Source organism: Pleuronectes platessa, chromosome 10, assembly GCF_947347685.1.
Source record: "Pleuronectes platessa chromosome 10, fPlePla1.1, whole genome shotgun sequence".
Classification (NCBI taxonomy): domain Eukaryota; kingdom Metazoa; phylum Chordata; class Actinopteri; order Pleuronectiformes; family Pleuronectidae; genus Pleuronectes; species Pleuronectes platessa.
The window spans coordinates 6,275,730-6,286,739 of NC_070635.1; the positions used below are offsets into that span (position 1 = coordinate 6,275,730).

The 11,010-nt window shown below is 39.3% G+C and overlaps 1 protein-coding gene across 2 annotated transcripts; it reads left to right on the forward strand.

The window, feature by feature from the left end:
• Positions 1-138: 138 nt before the first annotated feature.
• Positions 139-6,849, forward strand: LOC128450155 (sialoadhesin). Of its 2 annotated transcripts, XM_053433658.1 has the most exons (9): positions 143-780; positions 1,434-1,507; positions 1,608-1,643; positions 2,229-2,516; positions 3,373-3,660; positions 4,531-4,578; positions 5,556-5,637; positions 5,734-5,794; positions 6,154-6,849. In XM_053433658.1, exons 2-9 carry the CDS (start codon positions 1,459-1,461, stop codon positions 6,349-6,351), a joined length of 1,050 nt encoding a protein of 349 aa, XP_053289633.1. In that variant the 5' UTR covers positions 143-780; positions 1,434-1,458; the 3' UTR covers positions 6,352-6,849. The 2 variants fall into 2 exon arrangements, with proteins under 2 accessions (XP_053289634.1, XP_053289633.1); XM_053433659.1 differs by lacking the exon at positions 2,229-2,516 and having other exon boundaries at positions 139-780.
• Positions 6,850-11,010: the final 4,161 nt, after the last annotated feature.

Below are 11,010 nucleotides of genomic sequence, written 5' to 3' on the forward strand. Positions count from 1 at the left end.
CCGTTCTGGAGAATATTTACATGTTTACTCTCCAACACTAACAGTACTGCTTAAGAATATAACATTAATATATTATTATAATTTAACTTTTTAGTTCAGATTTCTTCTAAGTTAATGCTTTTTCATTACTACTGCAAAGACACCTGTTTTATCTACTGTTACCAGAGCCAGTGGTAAACGTGCCTGTTTGATTTGCCAGGTCAACTAAAGGCCGACTGTGGGACTCAGTCCACAGAACCGTTGATGGTCCCAGTCACCTCTGCTGCAGAGCACTGGTCACCTGTGGGGGGGCTCCTGCTTCAACCCCGTGGCTTCAGAGGAAGTGGCACGCTACCCTGACCCTGAACACCCTGACTTCCACCTGTGGGACCTGCCGCTTGTGCCCGACACCTCCCCAGTCGAACCTGAGGGATACATTGACAGAGACAAACGGTGTACTGGGTTCTCTTAGCTTCGGTGGGAGAGAGAAGAACCTGGAAGAGAAGAGGAAAGCCAGTCTGGAAACACTGAGACAAATCAGTCGAGCGACTGGCCCGACAGCGAGGCGTGGAACCCCGAGACTTAAAAAGCTGCGGACTTGTGCAAACCCTTTAGATAAGTTTTCATATTGTTTGATGAGGTTTTAAATAGAGACACTGTAAATACTAAGTGAGCATAAATCATCCAAATATAGATGTAGAAGTGATCCCCTTTCAAAGTGTGAAAACTTCCTTTTTCTGTAAAGTCTCATTCTCGTGGTGAGGCTGTGTGTGACAGACTGATACAAGTGGGTCCTCTGAGGTAAGAACAAGCTTCTATGGTTATTTATCTCCTCGTGATGTTAATCTACTAGAGTGAAATATAGTGTTTCAGAAGTTTAATTCACAGTATGTACACTGATTAGTAACTGTATTTTTTATGGATGAAATAAGCTGATTTTTTCATTATAAAATGTGCATCCTATGACTTTTCAAACAGTATATTTCAGATTAAAAGGATAACAAATTAGAATTTAATAAAGACACTGTTATGTTTGCAGTCAAAATATTTTAAATGTGTTCTGGGGTTTGTTTGAATAAAAGTGATTTGACAATGTCAAATAAAAAAGAAAACAAACTAGTTTTAGTTATTAAGGGAAAAAAGAAACTGAACTCCGGGATTAACAATTAAATGTGGCCAAATATTCCATACTAAAATAATTATATTTATTTTCCTTTAACAAATGACAAATTCTGCGTCGAGGTGACTTTTGTGTTTTCAAACCACAATTTCACAACCAACGTGATATGAGGAACAAAACTAAGTCTAAATGTCAGTAAAAGAAATGGAAAGAGGAAGAAGGAAATTCTGACACAAGATGAATAATAACTTTGATCACATGTTTTCCCGTAAAAAGAAAAAGTTCTGTAATCTTAGGTTGTTTATATACACTTTTCACTTTTTGTTTGTTTCAGAAATCCAGTTGTAGTCCCACATGAGATGGAGGCTCAGGAAGTCACGTGGTTGGTTTTTCTGGCCCTAACAAAACGTAAGGATTTTATTTCTCCACTTAGAAAACGTTGTTTTATATTGTTTCAACATTTTCATCAAAGATTAACTGACTTCTCCACTTGTGTTTTCAACGACAGATGTTTCTACAAGTGACCCTGGAAGTCCCGTTAAATGTATGTACAATACAAATCTGAATATTAAAATACATTTCAAAATATTCATAAAATTACAATTAGTGGACAAATATTTCCTTCATGCCCCGAGCAACCAAGGCTCCTCTGGGTCAAGATCAGTTTAGTTGATGTGTATTTTGACTTTTTAGTTTGGTCCATTGGCTAAAGCGTTACTCTACGAAGTTTCCCAGTCAAGTCTTCTGCAAAATGTATAAAAGAATAAATAAAAGAATAAAAACTAGACCTATGTAAAATCATTGAATGAAGTAAGATAAAAGTATGTGTTCAGCTCCTGACTCAGTCTGCTGTATGTCCTCGTTCAGGCTGTTTCAGAGCCTCAGGGATCTTGTTTCGAAAGCTTTGTCCCCAAACTTTGTCTTAGTACAATAAATCATATCAGCTAGACTGATGAAGAGGAGTTTAGGAGTTTCAGGAGAGGAACTCCCTTTACCACTGATTGTTGGATTTCTTGCTTTGCAGAACTTTTACATTTACAAGAAACTTATGTAACACAAACTAGAGGGAATAACAACAATAAAATCATGATGTGCTTTCTTTAAAGAAGATTCTGCTTCCTCTCTACAGACCCGCCCACTGAACCTAAACTGTCTATGAGTTCTGAGGTCACAGAAGGTCAGACCATCACCATCAGCTGCACTGCTGAAAGTTTCCCACAGTCAACTCTCACCTTGATGAGGATCAACACAAATAATCAGGCTGAAATAATCACTGAAAATAATCTTTATTCACGACCAATCAACTCTCTCTACCACAAGATTAATGTGACATCAGCCGACGCTGGCTGGTACTTCTGCCGTGCCCAGAACACTGAGGGCTCAAAGAACAGCAAGTGGAAGGAGTTGGTGGTGAAATGTGAGTGTTTCAGCTGCGGCTTTTAAATTTTTTCAAATGAACCGATTCCTTTAAAATATCTTACGATTAAAAAGTATTTCATGTATTTTTCAATTAAATATTACTTCTGACAGTTGAAAAAATAGCACCTGAGAAATGAATGACCTAAAGTAAATGTGTCTATCTGATTAAGTTCTGTAGAGCTTAGAAAATATCAATAAACTACCAGACTCTATATAAAGTCATTTCATCTATAAATTATCAATAATAATGATCCAGTAATGTTACGTGGTGCCACTCTGGCACTTAATGAATACTCCTGATAAACTACTGTGCTGCTTATTCAAATTATTAATTAAGGGCCTTTACTTGTAATGAAGTATTTTTGTTCTGCGAAATTTCTACTTTTACTTAAAACTCAGTAATGCTTCAAACAGAGTAAAGTATAATACTTTTGATCTGAAGCCTTGTGACTTTGAGTAGTAAGTGTTCTTTTGATATAATTCAACACTACAATAGTATAATTTGTGTTGTAATGCAAAGTTTTGTTTTCACAGTTTTGCATGTTATTCTGCTTACTTATATAAATTAGTCCACTACCGACAAATCAACAATGAATTCAACCCTGATGAAATATAAAAAACAATATTATGCAGGATCATTCTATATCATAAAAACTCTTATATTGGACAGTGGTTACATTTTACAGTTCCCTGTTTTCTATATTTTTGGTCACTGCAGACAGTCCCAAACATGTGACAGTTCAAGCCAATCCTGGTCTTGATGTGAAGGAAAATGTGTTGTTGATAATGAAGGGAAAAAAACAATAAAATCATAAAGTTCCTTCTTTAAAGAAGATTCTGCTTCCTCTCTACAGACCCGCCCACTGAACCTAAACTGTCTATGAGGTCTGAGGTCACAGAAGGTCAGACCATCACCACCAACTGCACTGCTGAAAGTTTCCCAAAGTCAACTCTCACCTTGATGAAGATCAACACAAATAATCAGGCTGAAATAATCCCTGAAAATAATATTAATTCACGACCCATCAACTCTCTCTCCCACACGTTTACTGTGACTTCAGCCGACGCTGGCTTGTACTCCTGCCGTGCCCAGAACACTGAGGGCTCAAAGGACAGCAAGTGGAAGGAGTTGGTGGTGAAATGTGAGTGTTTCAACTGCGGCTTTTTCTATTTTTCAACCAAACTGATCAAAACAAATTTTCCTTTAAAATATTTAGCGATTGAAAAGTAGTTTTTCTCATGTACTTTTCTATTTAACTATTACTTCTGACAGTTGAAACAATAGCACCTGAGAAATGAATGACCTAAAGTAAATTTGTCTATTTGATTAAGTTCTGTGGAGCTTAGAAAATATCAATAAACTACCAGACCCTATATAAAGTCATTTAATCTATAAATTATCAATAATAATGATCCAGTTATGTTACGTGGTGCCACTCTGCCACTTAATGAATACTCCTGCTAAACTAATGTGCTGCTTATTTAAATGATGAATTCAGGGCCTGTACTTGTAATGGAGTATTTTTGTACTGCGATATTTCTACTTTTACTTAAATCTCTGTGATTCTTCCACCAGAGTAAAGAATAATTCTGTTGATATGAAGCCTTGTGACTTTGAGTTGTAAGTGTTCTTGTGATATAATTCAACACCAAAAGTGTATAAATTGTGTTGAAATAATATGTATTGTTTTCACAGGTTTGCATGTTATTGAGCTCCCTTTAATAAATTAGTCCACAACCTGCAAATCTACCATGAAATCAAACCTGATGAAATAAAAAAGATATATATGCAGAATCATTCTATATTATAAAGACCATTATATTGGAAAGTGGTTAAATTTGACAGTTCTCTGTTTTCTACATTTTGGTTACTGCAGACAGTCCCAAACATGTGACAGTTAAAGTCAATTCTGGTCTTGATGTGAAGGAAAATGTGTTGTTGACACTGAGGGAAGAAAACAGTCAAATCATAATGTGCCTTCTTTAAAGAAGATTCTGTTTTCTCTCTACAGACCCGCCCACTGAACCTAAACTGTCTATGAGGTCTGAGGTCACAGAAGGTCAGACCATCACTGTCACCTGCACTGTTGAAAGTTTCCCACAGTCAACTCTCACCTTGATGAGGACCTCAAATCAGCAAATTCAACAAATCATTCAAAATAATGTTTATTTAACCTGATAAAATATTCAAGTTAAAAGAGGAACAGTAACCTCACATCAGTGGCTGTAGTTTGTTTCAAAGAGAATTTGTTCAGAAAAAAATGAAAGTTTCACCAGGTGAATCTAAAGCCAGTGTGTTTTATCCTCCCATTTAAAGTTTCACATTCTTCTCAGTCTGGTTTTAAAGAGCAGCAATGATGTCACTTCATTTGTTGTGTTATTCATATTTGATCTTTGATGATGTTCAGAAAATGACGTTGTCTTTTCTCCTGAATTTCCCGGCTAGTTTCTCCAAAAAAAACAAACATTTGTGAACGTGACATCTAAAGAAGATCTTTAAGGAATTTCTGTAAACTTAAAATTAAAATATTCAGTTTGAATCAGGGTTGAAATGATAATAATTTGGAGGTCAAAGGGCAAGGTTATGTCCTCACAAAGTTGTGAACTCACAAAGCATATTTTTGCCTTGTAAAAGCAAAACCACATAACGCCATGAGGGAATCCTTTCACATTTGGCACAAACACACAATTAGAGTCAAGGAGTAACTGATTTGGTTCTGTAGCCAAAGGTCAAAGATCAACGTCACAGTGGCCTCACAATACAAGTTTTTTGGCTTCTTGAAAGTCATATTACAAAACGTCCTTTTGAGAAATTCCTCAACTTTCGATGAGAACTCAAAGATGTGAAGTGATTAGATATCAGTGGTCAAAGGTCACAGTGGCCTCATCAGAATCTTGGTTGATGGAGGTAAAAAACAATAGAACAGTATTTCTATTTCAGTGTGAAATAAATCTCTGCACATGGAATAAAGTTGTAACTAATTCTCCATGTTCACAACTCAGTGTCTATATGATGCTCTCTCTCTTCTAACCACAGGAAACTATCTGGAGAACCTGAGGTTCCTCGTTGTTGCTCTACTTCTCCTGATGATTATCAGTGTAATTGTGGTAAATTTAAGGTGAATGAATAAGAAGTGCATTTGATCAAATTAAATAAATACATTTCAGAGATGGTCTGACTAGTTTTACCACATCATGTCCCTCTATGTTTTCAGATACTGGAGGAAATCTGTTCAACAAGGAACAACAAACACCAAATCTCCTTCTGGTTTTTCGGTAATGACTCATTTGTTTCTAATTGTCTACTTGTATATTGGAATCGTAGGAAACAGTGATTATAGAGAGTTCAGGTATAAGATTCAGGATTATTTAAGCTTCTGATAACTTCTGACCTGTTTATGACAGAGCTTCTTTTTCTCAAAACCAGATAAAATGCGTTACAGCTTTAAACTACTAATTCTTTTAAATATGCTAAATTATGTCAAATTTTCAATAATATGTAATCAAATGTGTTTTAATGGTGATATTACAAAGCCTCCTAAGTCCCAGAATGTGTCTTGTATGAACTTTATTTTGCATTACATCCAGAATTTCTCACACAAATAATCTATAAACTTCCTCCCCTCTCATCCTAGAATGAACCAGAGAGCCTGCAGGACTATGAAAACATTAGTAATGCAGCTGCACGTGCACCAACATCTTCAAATCTATTTGACGACCACACCAGTGAAGGTGAAGTGGAGCTGAACTTTCCACAGGTGAGATTCACAGCGACGCCCCGACGTCAGACGACCAACAGAGACTCCAGCAGCTCACACCAAGATGAGAGTTAATACTCTGACGTCAGGATTTGACCCGAGATGTTCTCGTCCTGCTTTTTACAGCTACCTCGGTCCTGAGGAAGTTTATATCCACAATAAGTCATCGCAGGGAGGCTGAAGTTTGTGTGTTAAGCAAAATAGGTCGTATCTTAAAACTAGTTAGCAAGAAGGCACAGAAGTTACATTACTGAGCTAAAGTGGATAAGTATTTTAAACTGTTATTCAAAGGTTTTGGGGAAAAAAGTGAACTCAGCAAAATGTGAGGGATAAACGGTTAAAATGCTTATTTTGCAACTTAAAATGTAAATAATGTGAGTGTAAAATGATTGTATTAAAATCTTTTTTATTTTATCTATATATATAAATGACATGCAGTTAGACAAGAAATGTAGAGAATCACTGCTGAATGTTTTTTTTGTGCTTTCCAGTTTTGTGAACTTAATCCAAACCCTCACACCTGAAATGTAAATATCCTGTTGCTCAAAATAAAATGAAATATGTTGGAACAAATTATGAACTTTAAAGGTTATTGACATTATTGTGGGATTTATGAACATGTCACAGCGTGAAAGGGTTTCTGAAGAATGCATGTACACACAAAATGCATTGTGTCATGAAATGCATTGTGTCATTATCTTGTGATGCATTTCTATTAACGGACCATGTAAACTTTAGATTTAATTGATTTAAGTAATAAGTAAAATAAAATCAAGTATATGACTATATCCTGAACTTAAACTCTTGAGTATCGAAAGTAAAAGGAATGATTCTGAGACATTAAGATATTATTAGATACGTTATAACATTTTTACACAGGTGCATCATTTCGTATATTTAAACTGTTGAAACGTGTCCCAAAAAGTGCCTCGACATAAGCAAAATGTGTTATACAGTAAAAACCATATTATTATGATACCTCTGCTAGGTGTAAATTTAGCTTCACCCTGTAAGGTCCTTTGTAATTGCCAACGAACATTTGGTTATTACATTGTTTGAACATGATCAGAACAGTCTTTGTAACAGAACAGCGATATAAAACTGAATCTGTCCTTGGTGGGAACAGTGGGATCACTGGTCCTTCGGTCTCATCATCACCACCTTTCTGTCTTTCTCTCTTTGGCTTGACTTCAGCCTCTTGTTCCTTCCCAAAGGAAAGTGTGTCTGAAGAAATCTCTTCATTTGAGTCTCAGTGAAGAAACACAACAACAAAGCTCATATATTTACATTGTAACAGTGCAGAGTAGATTCTGTCAATTCACTGATTGGCCTTGTGTTGTAAGAGTAGAGCGGCTCCTTTAAGAAAGTGCTTCCGTGTGTGGTGACGAGAGACAGGCAGAGAGAGAGAGAGGGACAGAGAGAGAGAGAGAGACAGAGAGAGAGAGAGAGAGAGAGAGAGAGAGAGATTTTTCACAAACACTTTATTTAAATATTCTCCATTTTACAAAACACTTGCTTACAGAATTATTTAATGAATAAACAAAAGTGCTGATGTAAAAAAAAACCTCAGTCTGTTAAAAAGTGTGGAAAGGACAGCTCCTGTTCGTGCAGAGTATGTCATTAAAACACCAAATTCTTTTAAAAGACTCGAGATCAGATACCAGTTTGTAAAAACTGAACTCGAGTCAGAGTCTGGCCCGGAGGTTTACCACCCACACCGCCCTCGCTTCCTGCCCGTCCCTGTTCTCTACCCTGTTCTTTCTTCTGATATTAATGGCCATCTTGGCTTCACCTGAGAGGTGGTTCAGGAGCTGCCACTTATCTTATTCGTTTTGTTGTAGGCAGCTCCCATGATAAAAACCTTCTCAGTAAAAGAGCGAAGTTAAGTAACTTCTCACTTAGTTCAAATCACAACAAACCGCAGTTAAAAGAGCGAAGAAACTTGTCAGTCTCTTGCACTCAGTAAAAACGTGATAAAGAGTTTAACGCAGGTCGCAAAATGGACACTTGTTAAAAACGGTGGAATTAAGAATAGAAATAAAAGCGTTGGAAGCGACGGCGCCGTGTAAAATTCTCCACTGGAGGTCGCCTGTTCTTTTCTTGATGGGAGGTTTGTATAAAATCCTCCACTGTGGGCTGGGTTCATGTTCTCCCCACCTCCGTGACCACACAGTGGGGGGTCTGTTGCTCAGTCCGGTCTGGTGGATGCTTTTTACACAGTTCCTGTATAGTGTCTCTTTGTCCGCTCTGTGTATTGTTAGTTTTTGTTTGTTTATTTCTGTTAGTAGGGGACCGGTCTTTTCTCCCAGGTCTGGGCTCAGGATAATTTCAGGGTAGGGGTCTGCAGCCTCTGGTGCGGTCTCCCCCCTCTGGTAGGCCCTCAGGGGGTCCTTTTCACTTTTTAAGAGCCTTAGGGTCCAGAGGAGCCTCAGGATCCTCTTGGCCAGCCGGGTAGACTGCAGCTCCAGCAGGGCGCCCAGGGCCTGGGTGTTGTTCAGTGCCGGCCCCACTGCATCCACCAGCTGCTGCAAGGTCCCTGTTCCAGACCGGGTCAGCGCCGCCATTAGGCCGAGCGTGGTTGTGTTGCTGACGTCCAGTCTGGCTCCATTTACGAGTGGTTCTCTCAACAACCAGTACAGAGAGTCTGCTTTTTGGGACTTTTTTTGTTAAAAAGGCCCCAAGATTTAAAAACACCTTTGATAAAAAGGAGGCAACCCACTTAGTTTTAAGAATTTAGAAACGGTTAAAAACAGAGCATCATACAACCCCAGGTTATTGGCACGCTTAAGGATGCTGCTGGCCACATCCCTCCAGACCAGATCTGCTGGACATGTGAGGTACTTTTTAATGAATTGGAGACTAAAAGTGGCGGTCCGGCTGGCTAAGTGTAATTAAAATAATAAGATCATCGGCATAAGCCGATAAAATCATGTTGCCACTAAAACCAGGATAAAACACACCTTGAATGCTAGACCTTATTCTGCGGAGGAGAGGTTCCAGGGAGAGTGCGTAGAGCATCCCTGACAGAGCACAGCCTTGCCTGACACCTCTACACACCCTGAAAGGAGCACTCAGACTGCCGGTGAACTTTAGCAAACTCTCAATGCACTGTACAGCACCTTGATCTTAGTGGGGAAGTTTGGGTTCAGCGCTGGCTTCATAGCCAGCGCTGAACCCAAACTTCCCCATTACTTCCACAGGAAGCTGTGTTCAACGCGGTCAAAAGCTTTTTCTTGGTCTAGGGAAATCAAGCCTATATCTACATCTAATGAACTAGAGACATCCAAAAGGTCTCGAATGAGGTGGACATTGTCCACCATGGACCTGCCTGGCAGGCAGTAGGTCTGGTCCTTGTGTATGACCTGCTCCAGAGCCTTCCCCAGCCTGGGGGCCAGTGCTTTGGACAGAAGTTTATAATCTACACAGAGCAATGACACAGGGCACCAGAACTTGATGTCCTGCAGGTTCCCCTTTTTCGGGAGCAGTGTGAGGACTGCCCTCATGCAGGACACTGGCATGGAACCAGATGACATTCATTAAAAACCTATAAAATATCGTTTGATAAATTGCCCCAATAAGCTTTATAAAACTCCGGTGTGAGGCCATCAATGCAAGGAGCCCTCCGTCTCTGAATGCCCTGCAGGGCGGTCAGTAGCTCCTGCATCCGGAGGGGGGCAGCGAGCTGTGAGTTGGAATCTTCTGAGATCTGAGGTAGATCTTTTCAGAACTCCTCCCTGCCTGTCTGTTCTTTGTTTTCCTCAGAAGAGATCAGTGCTTGATAAAAACTCACAGCCCCCTCTCTTATCTGGCCTTGTTCCACTAGCTCTTGCCCTGTGTCCGCGAGCAGTGTGTGGATTACTCTCCTCTGACCGTTATTTTTCTCCAGACTGAAGAAGTAGCTGGTTGGAGCATCCATTTCACAAATGTTTTGGAAACGGGATCTGACCAACATGCCCTGTACTTTACTTTCTAGCAGGTCGGCTTAAGCCTTTTTTTTTTTCTTCGAGGCTTTCAATATAACCTAGACTTCGGTTGGACTCACTTAAAAAGTTCTAGTTCCACTATGTCAGTCTCCAGATATTTCACAGATCGGGTGGTGTCTGGTGTGACATTGAGGGTGTGCTGTTGACACTATAGGCGTATTTGTGTCTTGCCATGGTCCAACCACTGCCTAAGACTGCTAAAATCGCCCTTCCTCTTTCAAAAAACACCCCAGAAATACATAAGAACATCTCTAAAATTCTTATAGAATGTTAAAACAGAATTTAAATGCCACTACGCGCTCTTCAGTAAAACATTCCGAACAAAAACACGAGATAAAAGCAGGGAATGATCACTAAAACCAGCCGGCATGATGGCACAGCTTTTAAAAATGTTAAAGTGATGTTTAAAACAATACATCTTGTCTAGCAAGGCTGAGGAGACCCTACTCTCCCTGATGTGGGACCAGGTGTACTGTCTGCAGTCTGGGTGCATCCTCCTCCACACGTCCTCCAGGCCGTGAGGAGTGGACCAGCTGCTTTAAGGAGTGCTGAGAGGCTGGATGAGGCTCTGCGTGGTTGCGGTGTAAAATCGCATCTTCAGTGCAGTTAAAATCCCCACCGCCTCCATGGCACAATCATTTAGAACCTCACTTATTTTAAGTAAAAACTGCTTCCTCCATGCACGGGTTGTTGGAGCATAGACGTTAATAAAAACAGCAGTAAAATGTTGGAACTGAGCTTTGGCTAAAAG